Raw genomic sequence first — 21,956 nt, forward strand, 5'->3', positions numbered from 1 at the left:
GTTCCCCATCCTGTGCCCTTTCCAGTAATAATGTTCCCCATCCTGTGCCCCTTCCAGTAATAATGTTCCCCATCCTGTGCCCTTTCCAGTAATAATGATGTTCCCCAGCCTGTGCCCTTTCCAGTAATAATGTTCCCCAGCCTGTGCCCTTTCCAGTAATAATGTTCCCCATCCTGTGCCCTTTCCAGTAATAATGTTCCCCATCCTGTGCCCTTTCCAGTAATAATGTTCCTCATCCTGGGCTTCAATCAGTAATGATGTTCCCCATCCTGTGCCCCTTCCAGTAATAATGTTCCCCATTCTGAGCTTCTTCCAGTACTAATGTTCCCCATCCTGTGCCCTTTCCAGTAATAATGTTCCCCATCCTGTGCCTCATACAGTAATAATGTTCCCCATTCTGGGCTTCTTCCAGTACTAATGTTCCCTATCCTAGCACCATATATGGCCATGAGGCTGGTAAGGTTGAGTCAGGAGACCCCCAGCTGTTCGTTACAACACAGGCCACATTCAGACATCAAGTGTGAAATCGTGGTTACAATTGACAAGATGAGTTTGATTGTGAGCAATTGAGTAATCCTATGAGGCTCGATTCTTTCCATCCTTACCACTTACATCTTTATAAAGCCCTGACCAGGATGACGGACATGTTTTCAAACAGGTTCAAATTGGTTCTGACAGATCGCATTGACCTTTGTTGGGGTCAGACAGGTTTCTATCAGGGTTGGGGGCAGATTATCATATTCTAGCAATACAAAATAGAAAAACCTGAACCACGGCAAAATGTGTAACTAAAATATAACCGATTGGTTAAATAAGGGTTTTTACCTAAAATGTATTTTTATTAAAAAAACCACAAACTGAAATCTTTCAATTTTCACACTGGCCACTAAACCCTGTTTACAGTAGGTTTTATATTAGGGTTTGGTTTGTTTTTCCATATTACTATGTATAGAAACGTGTAGCCTTTGTTAAACACACGCAAGAATGAAAATATAAGAAAAGACACTAGACATCATACTAGACTCACACTTCCTGTACTGTAAAAATGAGATTTCATCGGTCTCATTATCATCACAGACAGGCTACAATGACTTAACACTTCTACATAGAGAAGATCATACAGGATCGATCATTCATAATAGGTGATGTCTCAGCTCACCTCTTCCCCCTTCTGTACAATGACCCCGAGCGCAGCTGTTGCAATCACACCCAAGCCCCAGAGAATAAAGGGCCAAAATGGTCCCTTTGGCCAAATTAGAAGACCAATCCAGTCACAGACTCAAGATAGTCAGGGTCTCTCCTGTTGGAGATTTTGCATTGGGGTCATAAAGCTTCAATTTACACCACTACAATGAGTGATAACATTTCTATATACAGTGGATAACACCCGATGCACCATTCTCAATATGTGATATCACAGCTAACTCCCTCCTCCTCCTGTCAAACGGCTGATAACATCTCTACATACAGGAAACTCTTGTATAGGTGATAAGAAGATCAAACATTCAAAATAGCTAATGTCACAGCTCACCTTCTCCTCCTCCTGATAAAATGACTGATAACTATGTACAGTAGGTATCCCAGGATCCAACATTCACAACAGATGTCACAGCTCACCTCCTTCCCCACTGTGCAATTACTGTTTACTTTTCTAAAATACAGTATATAACATAGGATCCACCATTCACAACAAGTGATGTCACATCACGCCTCTACCCCCTCCTGTACAATGACTGACAACACCTATATGCAGGAGATAACAGGATCCACCATTCACAAAAGGTGATGTCACAGATCACCTCCTCTTGTACAATCAATGACAACACTTCTATATACTGGAGATAAAACAGGATCCCCCATTCACAGCTCACCTCCTCCTCCTGTACAATTACTGACAACACCTATATATAGGAGAACACACAATGCACCATTCACAGCAAATGATGTCATAGCACGCCTCCACCCCCTCCTGCACAATGACTGATAACACCTCTATATACAGTAGATATCATGATCCATCATTCACAGTTAGTGATGTCACAGCTCACCTCCTCCTCCTCCTATACAACTCATAACCCGGTCCATAATTCCCAATTAGTAATCTCAATGCTCACCTCCTCCTCCTATACAATGACTGACAACACCTCTATATAGAGTAGATAACATGATCCATCATTCACAGTTAGTGATGTCACAGCTCACCTCCTCCTATACGACTGATAACACCTCTATATACAGTAGATAACCCGATCCATCATTCACAATTAGTGATCTCAATGCTCACCTCCTCCTCCTATACAATGACTGATAACACCTCTATATACAGTAGATACACAAATCCACCATTCACTAGAGATGATGTCACAGCTCACCTCCTCACCCTCCTGTAAAATGACTTGTACCATCTATAAATAGTAGAAAACACAGGATCCACCTTTCACAATAGGTGATGTCACAGCTCACCTCCATCCACTCCTGTACAATGACGGATCACACCTCTATATACCGTAGATAACACATGACCCAGCATTCACAGGTGATATCACAGCTCACCTCCATCCACTCCTGTACAATGACTGATTACACCTCTATATACCGTAGATATCACAGCTCACATTCTCCTCCTCCTGTACACTGACTGATAACATCTCTATATACAGTAGACAATAGAATCCACCACTCAGAATAGGTGGAATCACAGCTCACCTACTCCCCAGTCTTTACCCAAATCAAAGCATGAAGAATATATACTTGTATGCAATTGCATAGGGCCAGATCCCGGCTATTACTGGCTCTGTCCATGTATAGAATGGGCGAGATAAGGTGATGGTTACATTAGGAGCGAGATCACCAGTTTTTCCTCCCTGAGGACGGATCATGGGTGGTGTCTTACAATTTCTGGATGAAAAATGTAACAATGCTGATTACACTGAGCAAACACGCCTCATCCTCCGCCGTTCCAAAATGCTGTCGGGGTTAATACTTAACACTAATCTATTCTGCGGGGAATTTGTAAACCTATTATTTCTTCTTGCTTGATTTGTATAAAGCTAATTATGCTCCCATCATTAGCCTGTAATAAAAAGGAAGGAAGACAAATCATAAAAAAGGGAAAAAAAATATGAATACATTTGCTGAAATTAATTTTGCACAAGGTCAAACCTGTGAAGACAAAAAAAAATTACCTGGATGTTGTTCAACGCGGAACAATAAGAACGTACAAAAAGGAGGAACAAAATAATGAGGGATTTTATACAGAAGCCTATTATCTACAGCAAACAATCAGGACACGGGAGGTGGAAACGAGCGTCCCCGGTAATTGTCACAATTACCACGCGGAGATTATCATAAAAAGGCATCAATAACGTGATCAACGAGAGCCACGCATAAGTACAGGGACAGATAAAGAAAGATATTTATACGCAAGTGTATGTTCACACGTGGCAGATACGATGTGGATTTTCTGTATTTGTGCGCAAAAAAAATATGCAACTTATTTGTAACAGCCAAAAGACAAAAAAAATTGCACACGTACCCTATATTAAAGATGTTTTAAACTAATGTGACCCCCTTTCATTTGTCCTAACTTTTCCTAACCAACACTTTCCTAATATCCTTTTGCTACCTACCCTGCTCCTCTAAGCTGATCTTTCTGCGGCGAAAATAGTCCTATGTTAATGTTTTAGCTTTGATCTTTTAGGTCTGGAGACCAGAATCGGACCATCTAAGCAGGGCACATCACTGTTGGGGGCGGGCTGGCCTCTCTGTGATTGACAGCAGTCCAGGTGCGCATGCCCAGATCACACCCCACTCTCCTCTCAGCCTGTTTTACAGTGTGGTGCTTTGATGTGACGAGCACGGTGATGTGCCAGTCGTGTGAGGTGATATACTATCTAATGAGCGGCACATGATAGTGCTCGTTACATGAAAGCACCACACTATAAACAGACTGAAGTGTGATTTGGGCAATCCCGTCCCCACCAGTGCCGTGCTCAGTTGGTCTGATTCCAGTCTCCAGAACGGAAAGATGAAAGCCAGAACATCAACAGAGGGAACCATCCTATTCTCATTAGCTCAAGGAAGTACAAGAAGCAACGGGGTGAAACCAAAAGGAAGGAGATTCAGATTAGAAATTAGGAAAAACTTTCTGACAGTGATGGTAGTCAGGGAGTGGAACACGCGACCACGGGAGGTAGTCAGGGCAGTCAGGGAGTGGAACAGGCGCCCACAGGAGATAATAAGGGCAGTCAGGGAGTGGAACAGGCGACCACGGGAGGTAGTGAGGGTAGTCAGGGAGTGGAACAGGCGACCACAGGAGATAATAAGGGCAGTCAGGGAGTGGAACATGCGACCACGGGAGGTAGTGAGGGCAGTCAGGGAGTGGAACAGGCGACCATGAGAGATAGTAAGGGCAGTGAGAGAGTGGATCAGGCGACCATGGGAGGTAGTGAGGGCAGAGAGTGGAACAGGCGACCACAGGAGGTAGTGAGGGCAGTCAGGGAGTGGAACAGGCAACCACGGGAGGTAGTGAGGGCAGTCTGGGAGTGGAACAGGTGACCACAGGAAATAGTGAGCGCAGTCAGAGTGGAAAAGGCAACCACAGGAGGTAGTGAGCTCTCCATCAATGGACATCTTCAAGCGGAAACTGGATAAACCTATAGCTGGGATGATTTAAGAAAGTCTGCACCCGCAGGGGGTTGGACCCGATGGCCCTTGAGGTCCCTTCCAACTCTACCATTCTATGATTCTATGAACATACGAATAATAGGAGTTGCAGAGGGATTAGTTTACAAATACAGCATAGGTAGCAGATGTAGATTATAAAAGTGTCAGGAATAGTTAGGACAAAAGAAAGGGAATCACATTAGTAGTGGAGAAAACCCCTTTAAGTAAATGAGTTAACAGTAATAATATATGTAAATTACGCAGGTTACTTATGCTCCCAGTTACATCTTTGGTTTTATTACAGTTCAAGTAAAGAGGATGTGAATCAACCACACGTGAAAAATATCCGATTTCACATTACAATCCCTATCAAACCCGTATGGATTTTACATGGATCCATGTAAAAAACAACAAATAAAAATGTGCACGTGTGAATGTTTCCCAAGCAGTAAGGAAAATTAAAGGGTTTATCGATATTTTCACTGATCAGCAGTTCATCTCCAATGGTAAAAAGAAATAAACAGATAGCGACGGACTGAACGGTTGAGCACAGTGTAGTGGCCGTTCTCAGGTACGACAGCTCAGCACTTATTTAAAGGGAACATGTCACCATGAAATTCAGGCCAATCTGCAGGCCCCATGTTATAGAGCAGGGGGAGCTGAGTAGATTGATATATAGTTTTGTGAGAAATGATTCAGTATAACCAGTGATTTACTTATTTAATCTTCTGCTCTTTTTGGGATCTTTTGTCCAGTGGGCGGTCCTATCTGTGACTGAGAGGTTTGATCGCATAAGTGTGCAGAGAGAGAGCGCTGTCAATCACTGATAGGACCGCCCACTGGACTGAAAACCCCAGAAAGAGCAGAGGTTTAATTAAGTAAAACACAGGTTCTCTTTATATAAGTGTTAAGCTGCAGTACCTGAGAACGGCCATTACACCGTGAACAGAGATGTGATGTGTAAACTGTTTATATTCAGCTGCCAGAGCTGAAAACAGCTCATCGGTGGGGGTGCTGGGCGCATTTTGGGCTAAGAATATTTTTTACAATTGGTTTTGTCTAAAAACTTTGCACTGTTTTGGCTGTTCAGGCTTGCTTTCCCTGCACTTTGCTGACTGCAGAAAGAGTTAACGAAGAATCCGTCAGTGATTTCATTTTGGTAGCGAGTTTCTATCTCTTACCGCTCTTCTTCTGAGCTCCTCTGTGCATATGAATAACCAGTGTTACATCACAGTTCAGCTCAACTTTGATGTGGTCATTGATCATAAATCCTCCCTAAGGATTTCAGAAAAATGTGCAGGGGGTTATATAATATTTAGACAGGGGTTAGCTGTTGAGCATTCTCTACATGAAGAAGATACCGGCTACAACATACAGCCGGCATCTATGTCTACCTGCTGAGCTCTACTGTTCATCATTTAATTGCTGCTGTCAATCTCTGACCTTTAAACAGGCCCCCAGAAGAAGCAAAACAAGCGAAACGCAAGTCGGGGTCGAGAGCTACAGCACCAGTTTATACACAGCGGGGAGTCATTATACTTACACCTGGCAGATTTGACACTTCAAAAATATTGAAACAGTCAGTTACTACCGTATGACGTCACCTTTTACACTGTTTAGGCTTATGTCTTCCCCATCTACTGATTTATTATTTCACAGGCTGTTGTGTAAAAGGCTGCATCCTTATTATATACAGGACCTGAAGACACTTTTTCTTTGGGGAATACGGCCATTTTTGTACCGATTACTGCCTAGTAATAGCAGCTTTAGGTCGTGATGGATTAGACTATTTGTATTTATTTATCCGGTCAATACTGTTTTGTATTAAGTATTGGTGTATCCTAATGTTCATGCCATAGACTTATGTGCCCGTTTCTGTCACCCCCTCATCACATGTTATTAGTTATTTTAATGATATTAATAATTTTTTTTTTTTTTTTAACTAGTGTATAGTTCTCTTCTTTTTAAAGGGACACATTTATATGTGTCTCTATGTGATTTATCGGATTTCTGAAGAGCTAGAACAACTATTTCAATTATTAGGATACCATTAAAGATCTATACTTTTTTTTCCTTGCAGATTTGAACCAAAGTGTTTTTTTGTTGTTTTTTTTTGTTTTTTTAAGCTGCAGCATTTTTCACCCATTCAAATGAATGGAGAGAAAAAAAAATAAGGACATTAAAACACTTCAAAAACACGCGTATTTTATGCAGCATTTTCCCTGACAACAGTTTGCTTTTTGGTGCAGAAAAATCTGATGCAAACGCTCAATGTGGGCACAATCCCCAAGGTTTTGTTCACATGTTTCTTTTTTTGGTGTTTTTTTTTATTTTTTCGTGTAAGCAAAATCTGCTTTCTGGCCAGTAAAGAAGCGGATTAAAAAAGCAATACGTTTTGTTGAATATTTTGGTGTAGATCATTAATGTGTCATGTTTAATGACATTTGATTTATTCACAAAAAAAAAAAAAAAAAAAAAAAAAATCACATCAAACTTTGTGCAACCATGCAGCGAAAACACATAGTTGCGTTACTTGCGTCGTTTTTGCACTTCCTCATTGCTTTCTATGGCGAAAAAAAATGCTGCAAAAATACTGAAAGAATTGACATGCTGCAGTTTTTAGAAAAAAAAAATAAATAAAATGAAGCAGTTTTCCAATTCAGTCAGGAAATAAAAGCAATAGTGTGAATGAGATGTGAAATCTCAGCCTTTGCTTGTACTGTAAAAAGCAGCATTTGATTTGCAGAGGAAAAAAAAAAAAAAAGAAAATAAATCGCTGCAAAAATGCAAATGTGAACATAGCCTAAGGTTCTTCATCTGTGTTACAGGGACTCAGTCACCATGTTTTGCCACCTCAGGCCCCTTTCACACATCAGTTTTTTGCCGTCAGTCACAATCCGTTGAATTTTGAAAAAAACTGATTCGGCGACTGATGCCGCTAGATCCGTTTTTTCTCATCAACTTGTATTAGTGATGGATGGCCTCACGTTTCATCCGTCAAAAACTGTTTGTCCGTCGTAACATTTTTTGTCTACGTCGAAAAATCGGACAGCAACAGATCCGTCGCCATTTGTCGTTTGGTAGCATGAAAGCCTATGGGAGCAGGATCCGTCATAATTCGTCAAATGACGGAATCCAGCGACGGATTCCGATTTTTTTAACTGAGCATGCACTAATTATTTAGCCCCCAGCTAGTCAGATCCGTCGCTTCAGTTTTTCCACAATCTGCGACTGATCCGTCAAGAAAACGGATTATGACTGACGGCAAAAAACGGATGTGTAAAAAGGGCCTAATATGATAGTAGTATAACGTTGGGGCAGAGACCCTGATTCCAGCGCTGTGTCACTTATTGGGCTGCTTAGTGTAGTTGTGATAAAATCAGGGATAAATCAGCAGGAGATTATCATCACAGGACTACTGAAGATAGTCCAGCATATTCATGAGTTCTATATAACTGCCAGATCTGCAGCAGAGAAAAGAAATAATTTTATTAAAATGACAGCAAACAGCTTAGTAAGTGTCACATCACTGGAATCAGGGTCTCTGTCTCTACATTATGCTGCTCTCAGATGAGGGAGCAAAAACCTAGTGACAGATATCCTTTAATGGACTTCATCTGCTAATTCCCAAATTGTGGAGCATTAAAAACAAAGGCAACATAGATGCATCTTTCCAGTAGAATCCCGAATGTTATCAATTGATACAATATTTTCCTTGGCTGAGCTCAATGTGGCCATTTCCACTAACCAATAGGAAACCCAAAAGAGGTTTACGGGCGATTTCCACCAGTTGATTGCACTTTGTGCCGCTCTGTTCTGTACGAGTGTCACACAACATTGTACACGGGTCCCCACAACACGGCTGAACCCTGCTGCACACAGGCCGCCGCCACGATCAGAGGAGAAGCCATTAGATGCAAAAACACTCATTTACTGCAATTATCACAAATTAACTACATTTGGCCAAGGAGTGTTAAAACCTCAGACTAATAATATGTAATCACTGGAATAATAACATGCTGCACAGGGCAGAGTCTGCGAGGCCAGCGATATTGTACTTCATCATTACAACCTCTACTTGCAGGGAAGAAATCATGAATAGGGATGAGCGAACCCGAAGTTTGGTGTCCGTATCTCCTTGTGTCCGGTGCTGAACACCAAACACAGACATTCGACTGTGCGTCCGGTTCCTGTTTGGGTTTGTCATCCAAATAAAGCTTGTTGAAAGGTTGCAGATCAGCCAATCAGCAAGCTATTAGGCTGTGGGCACTTCCGGAGCCATAGCAGACATGCCAAGTATTGCATTGCTGTGATTGGCCAACACACCATGTATAAAGGCCCAGTCACACACAACGACTTACCAGCGATCCCAACAACGATACGAACTGATAAGGATCGCTGGTAAAGGTACCGTCACACATAACGAGATCGCTAGCGAGATCGCAGCTGAGTCACGGTTTCCGTGTCGCAGTAGCGATCCCGTTAGCGATCTCGTTATGTGTGACACCTACCAGCGATCAGACCCCTGCTGTGAGGTCGCCGGTCGTTGCAGAATGGTCCAGGCTATTTTCTTCAAAGGCGATGTCCTGCTGGGCAGGACACATCGCTGTGTTTGACGCTGTGTGACAGGGTCACAGTGACTGCTGAGATCGTTATACAGGTCGCTACTGCGACCTGTATTGTTCCTGCATCGCTGGTAAGATCTGACTGTGTGACCTCTCACCAGCGACCTCCCAGCAACTTACCTGCGATCCCTATCGTTTTCAAGATCGCTGGTAAGTCGTTGTGTGTGACTGGGCCTTTAATCACTGAGAGGTCGCTGGTGAGATGTCACACAGTCAGACCTTACCATCGACGCAGTAACGATGAGTGACCTGTATAACGATCTCGGCGGGCGTTGGGACTGTGTTAGGAGGGCTTTGGTAAGTGTCAAACACAGGGATGCTTCCTGCCCAGCAGGACGTTGCCTTTGAAGAAAATGGTCCGGACCATTCGGCAACGACTAGCGATCTCACAGCAGGGGCCTGATCGCTGGTAGATGTCACACATAACAAGATCGCTAACGGGACCGCTACTGCGTCACAGAAACTGTGTCTCGGCAACGATCTTGTTAGCGATCTCGTTGTGTGTGACGGGGCCTTAACACTAGAACTACTGAGGTAGTCATTTTGACTACTTTGCACCATGTATTTCTATATAGGTGTCACGAGTCCAGTAGTTCCAGTGTTAAAGGCCGGATCACGAGCCGTGATGCCACTGTGCAGTCTCTAGAATAGGGGGCGTATGCTGTTGGAGTGGGGGACACCGATAGGTGCATGTGATTGTACCTCAAATACATCGTTACATCCAGCAGCATTACATAGCGTTACAAAACAGCAGCGTACAGGTGGTGTAATCTATTAGCTCAATCAAGCAAAAACAGTTTTTCCAGCACGCCTTGCCATGGCAAGATCGCCGGAACCGCACTCTGTGTTGGATCCTGCAGCTTTGTGTAGCGCTCCAACACAGCTGCACACAGGCTTTGTTATAATCACTCTCTGTATACAGGCCGTGTATTAATCTGAACATGTTTGTGTGCCAAAGAATGAGGAGCACATCTAAGGCTATGTGCGCACTGAGCGTTTTTCACGGCGTTTTTCGGGTGCGTTTTTGCGTAGTTTTGGGCTCAAAACTGCATGACATTGCTTCCCCAGCAAAGTCCGCCTTTCCATTTTTGCTGTCCACACACACAGCTTTTTTTTTTTTTTTTTAACTGCAGTTTTGAGCTTTAAAAAATAAAAATAAATATGGACAAGTCAATTCTTTCCTACGTTATACTGCATTTTTCACCCATGCATTGCATTGGAAAAACGCAACAAAACGCAGTGATCAAAAACGCAGCAATACGCAGCCAAAAACGCAGTGAAACACTGTAAAATCACGTGTTTTTACCGCTGCGTTTTTTTTCCAGACAAAAACGCAGCGCTTTTGAGAAGTGCAAAAACGTCAGTGCGCACATGGCCTAATAAGGGACATGGTCTTGGTGGAGCCACTGGTGGTGTAGCTGAATCAGGGCGAGGACATGGTAGATGTGTGGCTGCTGTGCTCCAAACTAAACCATCTTCCTCCTCTGCACGCAGGCGGGCTTCGTCATTTCCTAGGCTCGAGTACCGCTGCACTAATAGTGAGGCCAGAACATGTTGAGGCACTTTTAGATTATATGGCTACCAGTACTTCCAGCTTTTTTGCATTGTCTTGCACCTTGAAAGCTCAGTCGTCTCCTAAAGGCTCCGTCACACTAAGCAACATCGCTAGCAACATCGCTGCTAACGAACAACTTTTGTGACGCTGCTAGCGATGTTGCTGTGTGTGACATCCAGCAACAACCTGGCCCCTGCTGTGAGGTCGTTGGTTGTTGCTGAATGTCCTGGGCCATTTTTTAGTTGTTGCTGTGAAGCACAGATCGCTGTGTGTGACAGCGAGACAGCAACAACTGAATGTGCAGGCAGCAGGAGCCGGCTTCTGCGGAGGCTGGTAACCACAGTAAACATCGGGTAACCAAGAAGCCCTGTCCTTGGTTACCCGATATTTACCTTTGTTACCAGCCTCCGCCGCTCTCACTGTCAGTGCCGGCTCCTGCTCCTTGCACATGTAGCTGCAGGACACATCGGGTTAATTAACCCGATGTGTGCTGTAGCTAGGAGAGCAGGGAGCCAGCGCTAAGCATTGTGCGCTGCTCCCTGCTCTGTGCACATTTAGCTGCAGTACACATCGGGTAATTAACCCGATGTGTGCTGTAACTAGGAGAGCAGGGAGCCAGCGCTCAGTGTGCGCTGCTCCCTGTTCTCTGCACGTGTAGCTCCGTGCGCTGGTAACCAAGGTAAATATCGGGTTGGTTACCCGATATTTACCTTAGTTACCAAGCGCAGCATCTTCCACGCGGCGCTGGGGGCTGGTCACTGGTTGCTGGTGAGCTCACCAGCAACTCGTGTAGCGACGCTCCAGCGATCCCTACCAGGTCAGGTTGCTGGTGGGATCGCTGGAGCGTCGCAGTGTGACATCTCACCAGCAACCTCCTAGCAACTTACCAGCGATCCCTATCGTTGTTGGGATCGCTGGTAAGTTACTTAGTGTGACTGGACCTTTAGTTTCATGGCCATCTTGCTTCCACCTTAACACATTCAAAATCAGCCAAGCAGTGTGTGCAGTGTCATGAAGCAGTCACTTCTACTTTTTGAAGACTCGGTTGGCTGGGGTCTAAAGGCCCATCTACCTGGCCCTGCCCCAGAGGTGGAAGAGACCGAGTGCAGTGACGCCCAACAAGCTGTGGATGAATCTGTGAGAGCTGGTGGACACGGTCTGCAGATTACACACTGATGAAAGCTGCAGCAGTTCAGTGGTTGACGGGAAGGAGGACAGGGCTGAGGAGTGGGTGGAAGACTATGCTAGGGAGGACAACGAGGGGCTTGACCTCACCTGGAGCGAAGGCCATGATAGTGAAGTGCGCAGTTTCAATGAACAGGTGGTGTTCAGGCAGACGAAAACGAGCACAGCAAAAGAGGGAGCATGGGGCAAAAGCCCTGTGAGCGGCCCATAGCCAGTAAGTTGGCTGCTACCGGCCATCGTGCCAGTAAAAACCTCCCAGCAAAACCAGCTCATAAGACCTTCCTGGCAAGACATTTTTTCCAAGAAATTGCTGATGACAATAGAGTGGTGATTTGCAAGATGTGCCATCAGAGCCTGAAGGGGGAAGAAATTCTTCTCAACCTGAGCTCCACCTGTATGATGCGTCATCTGACTTCCAAACATGAGGTGCAGTGGAGTAGTTTCCTGAGAAATCAGGAAAGAACTCAGTCTCCTCCTGCTCCCTCTTCTGCTGCAGTGTCGGCATCTTGCATCCGCTTTTTATCACAAGGGTCACCTTTCTCCCCACAAGCACATGAAGTTTCAGCAACAGCACCAACACCACCATCGCAACTACGAACACCACCAGCATCACTTACTATATCCACACTGTCCCGTGGAAGTCTGCAGCTCTCCATCCCCCAAAGTCTTGATAGAAAGTGAAAATACCCCTCCTAGCCACCCACGAGCCCCGCAACTGAATGACCGCATTTCCAAAATGCTTGCCTTTGAAATGCTGCCATTCAGGCTGGTGGAGATGGACCGTTTACAACAACTTATGTCTGTGGCTGTACCACAGCACGTTGTTCCCAGCCGCCATCCCTGCCCTGCACACACATGTGGCAGAACAATTCGTTGTTCACTCTGCAATGCTATAAGTGGAAAGGTCCACGTAACTACGGATACTTGGACCAGTAAGCACAGGCAGGGACAGTATATCTCTTTAACTGCACACAGGGCAAACCAAGTGGCAGCCGGGTATAGTATGATAGTATGTTGTACCATGCAGCTTTGTGTAGCGGTCCTAAACCACAGCTTACAGGCAGTGTCATCTATTAGTGGTCACAGTACCACCAAACACAAAAATGGAAATAGAGTCTTATTTCATTATTCAAAGCTGCCTGCTTAGAACAATATTTTTTTTCAAAATAAATGCTTTGCATTCCCGGGATAGACACTGATCAGCATAGGTGAGCCGCTTAAAGCGTAAATGTCTGGGAGCAAGTCTAGCTGGTGTACCTCCGGCTCAATTCCAAACCCAACTATGAGCTTTTTAAATGCAGCAACTAGGCTGTCCACCACTGGAGCAGAAAATTGGCTCCACTGTGGTAACCGTTAAAATATTCAGTCTAAGGCTATGTGCCCATGGGACAATATACCCGTGGATTTTGCTGCGGAAAACCTGCAGATTTATCTGGATTTTCTAGATAAATCTACAGGTTTTAGCAAGTACAGACACTCCCCATGTTATCCTATGGGACATAGGGAGTGCTGTGCCCATGCTGCGGTATGTGCGGCTGCGGAATATGCTGCGGATGTCTTGCATCCGCACATAACTGCATGTCAATTATATTATTTTATCTGCGCAATTCCCGGCCCTCCACTATGGAGATAGAGGATGGAACGTCCGCAGGTTAAGTCGCACGGATGTCCGCAGGATTACCGCTATTTCGCTGGAATCCCGCAGCCATGTACATCTGCGGATTCCAGGGAGCTGCTGTGGGAAACCTGCAGACATACCTGCAGATATATTCGCAGGTACAAACTCCCGTGGGCACATAGCCTAAGAATAGGAGCCCTGCTGAAAGCGCAGAGCTGTCACCTGAGGAGCATGGGCATCTTTGGTCAACGTCACCTCCTTGAAAGCAAGCAAAGCAGTGTGAACGTTAACAAGTCAGGCACCTGTCACTTCTGCTTTTTGAGCACTATGTTGGATGCGATTCTGTGGTAGATCTCTGTATTAATTGGGTCATTTGTGGTGGATCTCTGGCAATGAGAGCTGTGATGGTCACTCAGGTAAAGAGGCTGTTTAAGGGCCTTGTCATACATTGGGTACTGTGTGGTGGATCTCGGACAATCTTGGCGGTGACCGTTAACCTGATAAAGAGGCTGTCTATTGGCCTTTTTTACAATTCGGTGGTCTGTGGTGGAACTCTGTCAATTTTGGCTCTGTGGGGAACTGGGAATACAGGCTACATAGGACAATTTTGTCCTTGATGGCTTTGATTTCAAATTTACACTCTGTGGTTAAACTGGTAAGCCTGGCTGTGGGTGATCTGGGATACAGGCTCGGTAAGGGCTTTTTTTTTTTTTTTTTTTTTATTTCTTGGTCGTTAGAGAATTTGTGAAATCCATCTCTGTGAGATCAATGTTAAAATGTTACTTGATTGATTTGCTATGTAACCATAATTACTAGGGTGACAGAAGTACTTTAAAGGCCCCGTCACACGCTACGATATATCTAACGATATGTCGGCGGGGTCACAAAATTTGTGACGCACATCCGGCATCGTTAGAGATGTCGTAGCGTGTGACACGTCCGAACGACAGTTAACGAGCAAAAATACTCACCTTATCGTTGCTCGTTGACATGTCGTTCATTTTCATAATGTCGTTCCTCCTTCTGTGCTCCGGTTGTTCATCGTTCCAGAGGCAGCACACATTGCTCCGTGTGACACCCCGGGAACGATGAACTGCAGCTTACCTGCATCCCACCGGCAATGCGAAAGGAAGGAGGTGGGTGGGATGTTATTTTCCGCTCATCTCCGCCCCTCCGCTTCTATTGGGCGGCCGCTGTGTGATGTCGCTGTGACGCCTTCAGGAAGAGGATGTTCGCCGCCCACAGCGACGTCGTTAGCGAGGTAAGTACGTGTGACGGGGATTAACGACATTGTGCGCCATGGGCAACTAATTGCCCGTGACGCACAAACGACAGAGGCGGGTGCGATCGCTAATGCGATCGCACGATATATCGTACCGTGTGACACCGCCTTAAGTCATTTGCCTATCCCCATTTGTCGTGCTCTTACCCCCATTCAGGCTCCTTTTGCAGCCCCCCCAGCCCTTACTACAACCATTTTACAGCCCTGAACTTGGGCTCCCCATTGACTTGTATAGGGTTCATTGATTGGGGTCAAGTTCGCTTGCAGAATGCAATTTTTTTCCCACATGCTAATTTGGCGACCTAGAATGTTCACAGGTTCGCTCATCACTAATCAGAAGTTTTTTCCCTCATAAATCAATAGCACACATGAAAATATGAAGCTGTGTAATATATCTTATCAGAGAAATCTGTTTATTTCACCTCTTGATCATTTATTATTAATATATTTAATTCACATGTAAAATTTGTCTTCAGAGAATTCAGATGCTCTCGTTACTGAGAGAGGACAGTTGGAGCTTATAAAGCTCAATGGAGAACTGTAAATGTTGTTTTGGGAGAACTTGCAGCAGAATGTCTCTGTCTGCTTCTAGTTCCTCCATCCTCCTCCCCTTTCCATAGAATTTTAAAAGCACAAAATGTTCCATTCTATATCAATGAGAACATCAGTCTTCCTTGAGTACACATTCTATGGGTTTTACCCATCAATTGAGAATGAATGATCACTGCAAGAAGGGAAGTAAGCGGATTTCTATAAGGCTGCTTTCACACATCCGGCTTGAGCTCTGCGGCTCAATCCGGCTGTGCAAGCTATGCAACGGATGTGGTGACAACACTACATCCTTTGCATAAGTATTTCCCATGCGGCCCGTCCGGTTTTTGCCGCTTGCGGCATGCTACTGAGCATGCGCAGTGGCAAAAAACGCATGCGGCGGCCGGATGCGGTTTTTGCCGCATCCGGCCGCCATAGGCATGCATTGAAAAATGTGCCGCATCGGCCGAATGCGGCGCGATGCGTTTTTTTTCTGCCGCACGAAAAACCGTGCTAGGCAACGTTCCATCCGGCCGCCGCATCGGCTAAATCTGCCGCATGCGGCAAAAACCGGATGGAACGCAAGGCCTTGCGGCACAATGCGGCACTAATTAAAGTCTATGCAGAAAAAACGCAACCGGCAGCAAAAAAAACGGTTGCGATTTTCCTGCAAAGTGCCGGAGTGTGCCGCATTGCAGAAACTGGAGGTGTGAAAGCAGCCTAAGACATAATACAAAGTTGCTTATTTTTATGTGTACAAACAAATCCAAAAATCCAGCACTCATATATGGTTTTGATCATGGAAAAAAATTTTTTATTGGAACAAGCAGTTCTTTATTGGAACAAACAGTTGTGTATACTGTGTAATATTTCGGTCAAACGACCTTCATCAGATTACACTGTGACAGAAAATAAAAGAGAAAATGCTATATATAAATATCACTATTAGCATGAATAAACACACATGCATTGACGTATAATCTCATAACATGTTATATCACAAAATAATTAAAAAAACAGACTCTGATGGAATCTTAGTGTTCAGACATACAAATATATATATACAGAGAGTGATAAATGTCAGAGAAAAAGAGGGGGGCTGCATCACGGACAAGCGGAATTCACTCTTTTGCTATTATGTCAATATAAATCCTATCAATAAAGAAAAAATAGGACATAAGTAGCTATCATAGAAACCGAGTACTGTGCAGAAAAAATATGAATGAAAATACCATAAAGACATAATTAATAAAGGGTTCCCATCATAGATAGCATAGGTCCAAAAAATTGTAAAGGGGAATAAAGGAATGCATTTACCAATGTTTTGGAATAGTGGGAATCAATAGGATAGATGGAACACTGCCCGTCCGGGTCTGTGGTGCCCATGTCCTATCAGCCTGGCGTCTGGGATTTAAATAGACCGCCTAATAAGGTAGTGGGCGTGTAGGTACTGATAGCGTAACGTCACTTCCGTTCCAATCACAGGAAGTGACCAGGCTGGATGGCAATATGTAAACGGCCTGGTTGGCAGACAATTGCATGTGTGGAGGCACATAAAACACCGGTTAAGTACTAGATGTTTTGTCTGAAGTATGGATACAAACGATTGTGGGTAGGAATTAGTAATTTTAATAGAGAAATAAAATTAGTATTAGAACACCCGGAGATCACTTCCGGTATAAAAACCGGAAGTGACGATCCTGAATGGCAACCTGTGAAAGACCCTGGTTGGCAAGGCTGCACCTGCGCAGCAGTAAACTTGTGATGTATGTCATATGTAAATAGACCGCCTGATAAGGTAATAGACATACAACAGCGTAAACGTTACTTCTAGTAGTAAATAATAGTAGTTTTTTTTCCATTTTCAAAACCATATATGAGTGCTGGATTTTTGGATTTGTTGATATAGGGGTTGGACCCTATCCAGGCACCATTAATTTTGTTGGAGTGCCGCACTTCCACATATTATGTGTGCCATTGATTTATAAAATAAAAGTTAAAACAACAGTTACTTTTGAAATGTTTACGTCAAAATTTACTGTTGAGACACCACGGTTACTTACCGGTAGCCGGTTTTCCAGAACCCATGACAGCACCCATATAATCACGTGGTGCTGTCATGGGTGAGGGGAAAATATTACATTTTAAGTGGATTTATGCATTACCATGATGTGTTTAGGAGATAAGCCCAGTTGCGGCATGCAGAGCATGAAATCAGGGTCAGTGGACTTTGCTTCAATACCTCTGAACAGGAGTCCTGTCCTCCCCAAAAACTCCTCCCAAAGACAGACTTTTCACTTTGCTAATGTAAAAGTCATTTTACTACCTAATGTCAAGTTGCATACCATACTGCTAAAACAAATGAACCAATGTCTTTTACATGTCACACAGTTCTTGTTTTGTACAGTAGACCTTTCAGCATGAACACTATCATCACAGACAGGATTACAATGAACGGTAACACCTCTATACACAGTACATAAGAAAAAAAAATCTACCATTCACAATAGATGTCACAGCTCACCTCCTCCCCCTCCCTTCATAGAGACCTTTGCCAAGTTTATACTTCTATGCAAACAAATAGGCTCAGAGTCAGTCTATTGCTGCTAATGTACATGTGAAGAACAGGAAGTAGTGGCTATTGTGAAAATTGAAAGATAGAATGGAAAGATATGGAGACGAAAAATATAAAGCTTATTAAATATAAACAAACAACCTGATTTAAACAATAGGTCATTCCCTTTAAAAGGTCTCCTATACCCATTTATCCATTTCTGATGAAGAAAAAAAAAATTGTATGAAGGGGGGAAAAAAACATTTGGATAAGTTTACATGAATTGAACATACCAAATAGTCTTGAATTGTAGCAACATTGACAGCGGATTTTCTCCACTGCCTCTGATAAACCAGGTCAGTGTCCAGTCCATACGCATGAGCCAAGGATAAAGCTTCTCCATACTCTTCATTATCAATCTGCAGCAAGCATTTGTCAATATATTATTATTTATAGAACATCAGATTTCTGTAACAACCGATCAAACCTACTCGTTACGACCTGAGACAAAGGCCTTTTGTCACAGATTCAACAAAAGTGCATATGTTTGTAGAATAAACAGCTACAGATGGGGCACATTGTCCACTAATTACTGATGAAGATCTTCGTTCCAGGTGGAAAGATGTTGCATCGAGCAGCACTTTTACTAGGATTGGTATTCGTAAACATGATGTTTTTGTGGACGGTTTGGATAGACGTTTTGCCTTTTATGAAGCCCACAAGCGTCAGCGCTCAAACAGAGAAGTATCTATTATTCTTTAGCAGCTCTGCAAAATACCACAGAATATCACTGTCAGGTGTTATTCTGCAGAGTTCGTTAAAACATTGTCTGGATATCTGAGGTGCAACTACCCCAACTTCTGTTTTTGCTCTAGGTCCAAAAAATATATTTCTTTCTCTTAAATATTTTTTTTACGTTTATGAATCAACAAAAAAACTATTAAAAAAAACAAGAACAAAAAAGGAGCAACAAAAAAAAAAGGAGCAACAAAAAAAAAGGAGCAACAAAAAAAAAGGAGCAACAAAAAAAAGGAGCAACAAAAAAAGGAGCAACAAAAAAAGGAGCAACAGAAAAGGAGCAATAAAAAGAACATGAAAGAGAGCACAATAGGAAAACAAGAAAAGCAACAGGAAGAAGACTACAAACAACAAAAACAAGGACAAGAATAAAAAGATGAACAACAAGTAGAACAAGACCAACAACAAGAAGAACAAGAACAACAAGAAGAAGACTTAAGACCAAGACTACTAAGAACAACAAAAACAATAAACAAGAACAACAAGAAGAGCAAATAAAACAACAAGAAAAGAACAACAACAAGAAAAATAACATGAAGAACAAGAAGAACAAAAGAACAACAACATGAACAACAAGAACAACAAGAACAATTATAACAACAAGAACAAAAAGAACAAGAAGAAAAACAGCAAAAAGAAGAACAAGAATAAGAAAAAGAAGAACAACAAGAAAACAAGATCAACAAAAAGAAGAACATTAGCTGATGACCAAGATCATAAAGAAAATATAATTTTGCAAAGTCTGATGCAAATTGTTAAATTATTTTAAAACCTTTTATTTTGTGGTTAAACACTGCATCTTACATAAAAATTGGGCATGTCCTCAAGGGTAGGAGCATAAATCCACCCAAAAAAAGAGATCTGAATGCAAGTCACCCAAGATACAAAGGTGCACAAAATCTATCATCCAGCACACATTAATGTGATCCATTGGGAGTCTACAAAGGGTCTGTTCACAGTTTTAGAAGGCCATACACAAACTTCTGATTAATAAACTGAATTTTTTTTGTGTAAAATGTGCAAAAAAACCCCCCAAAATACGTAATTACTTACCGGTAATGTGTTTTTTCCGAACCCATGACGGCACCACGAAATTAGGGTGCCGTCATAGGGTGAGGGGAAAATACGTAATTACTTACCGGTAATGTGTTTTTTCCGAACCCATGACGGCACCCTTATTTCGTGGTGCCGTCATAGGGTGAGGGAAAAAAAACAATAAAAGCATAAAATAAGCAGATATAATAATATTTATTCAATTATATAGCGCTATTAATTCCACAGAGCTTTACATACACTGGCAACACTGTCCCCATTGGGGCTCACAATCTAGAGTCCCTATCAGTATGTCTTTTGAGTGTGGGAGGAAACCGGAGAACCCGGAGGAAACCTACGCAAACACGGGGAGAACATACAAACTCCTTGCAGATGTTGTCCTTAGTGGGAATTGAACCGAGGACCCCAGCGCTGCAAGACTGCAATGCTAACCAATGAGCCACCACAAAACTGCAGTGCTAACCACTGAGCCACCGTGCCGCCTTAGATATCAGCTACAACATCGTATTTTTGACAAAAGCAATAGAAATCTAATGTGAAGGTGTGGAAATAGTAATCAGTAAAAACCCAGCCCAGCATACCTTTCTCTGATAAAGTTCCTCTGGTGTTGTAGACCTCAAACTAACAATCCTGTACGTTTTGGTAATGGTTCGTGGACGTTTTCGAGGAGGAGCAAAGCGTTCCATCTCTGTGGCAAAATACAACCCCTGCTTTATGTAGGATAAATATCTGTCTTTGGCCGACATCTCATCATCAAAGTCAGAGTCTTGGTCTCCATAGTCATCCTCACCAGATCTACTCTCCAAGCGGGACCGTTTAGAAGCAAGTTTTACTTCACACTAAAAAGAAAAAAAGAATCAAAAGTGACCACTTAGTTCAATTATTAAATTTTTGTCACAGAATTCAAAGATTCAAATTAATTTAGAGGGGTTATCTGAAGATATATATATATTTATACACACACATATACATACATACATACATACATACATACATACATACATACACACACACACACACACACACACACACACACACAATGCCTTACGAAAGTATTCGGCCCCTTTGGATTTTTCAACCTTTTCCTACATTTCAGGCTTCAAACAAAGATAAAAATGTTAATGTTCTGGTGGAGAATCAACAACAAGTGGGACACAATTGTGAAGTTCAACGATATTTATTGCTTATTTTAAGCTTTTACAACAAATAATAAACAGAAACTTGGGGCGTGCAATATTATTCATCCCCTTTAAGTTAATATTTTGTAGCGCCACCTTTTGCTGCGATTACAGGACAAGTCGCTTGGGGTATGTGTCTATCAGTTTTGCACATCAAGAGACTGAAATTCTTGCCCATTCTTACTTTGCAAACAGCTGGAGCTGAGTGAGGTTGGATGGAGAGCGTTTGTGAACAGCAGTTTTCAGCTTTCCACAGATTCTCGATTGGGTTCAGGTCTGGACTGTGACTTGGCCATTCTAACACCTGGATACATTTATTTGTGAACCATTCCATTGTAGATTTTCTTTTATGTTTTGGATAATTGTATTTTTTAAAGACAAATCTCTGTCCCAGTCTCAGGTCTTTTGCAGACTCCAACAGGTTTTCTTCAAGAATGGTCCTGTATTTGGCTCCATCCATCTTCCCATCAATTTTAACCATCTTCCCTGTTCCTGCTGAAGAAAAGCAAGCCCAAACCATGATGCTGCCACCACCACGTTTGACAGTGGGGATGGTGTGTTCAGGGTGTTGAGTTATGTTGCTTTTATGCCAAACATATCATTTGGCATTGTGCCCAAAAAGTTGATTTTGGTTTCATCTGACCAGAGCACCTTCTTCCACATGTTTGGTGTCTCCCAGGTGGCTTGTGGCAAACTTTAAATTACACTTTTTATGGATATCTTTGAGAAATGGCTTTCTTCTTGACACTCTTCCATAAAGGCCAGATTTATGAATTGTACGACTGATTATTGTCCTATGGACAGACTCTCCCACCTCAGCTGTAGATCTCTGCAGTTCATCCAGAGTGATCATGGGCCTCTTGGCTGCATCTCTGATCAGTCTTCTCCTTGTTTGAGATGACATTTTTGAGG

At 43.0% G+C, this 21,956-nt stretch overlaps 1 protein-coding gene across 1 annotated transcript in view; it reads right to left on the minus strand.

Moving 5' to 3' along the window:
* Positions 1 to 21,956, minus strand: part of NBAS (NBAS subunit of NRZ tethering complex) — a 1,027,824-nt gene that overhangs the window by 808,923 nt on the left and 196,945 nt on the right. The window contains 2 exon segments of the mRNA XM_075341124.1: positions 18,309 to 18,434; positions 20,448 to 20,705. Of these exon segments, the coding sequence (XP_075197239.1) occupies positions 18,309 to 18,434; positions 20,448 to 20,705 (384 nt within the window).

This window comes from Anomaloglossus baeobatrachus, chromosome 3, assembly GCF_048569485.1.
Source record: "Anomaloglossus baeobatrachus isolate aAnoBae1 chromosome 3, aAnoBae1.hap1, whole genome shotgun sequence".
NCBI lineage: Eukaryota > Metazoa > Chordata > Amphibia > Anura > Aromobatidae > Anomaloglossus > Anomaloglossus baeobatrachus.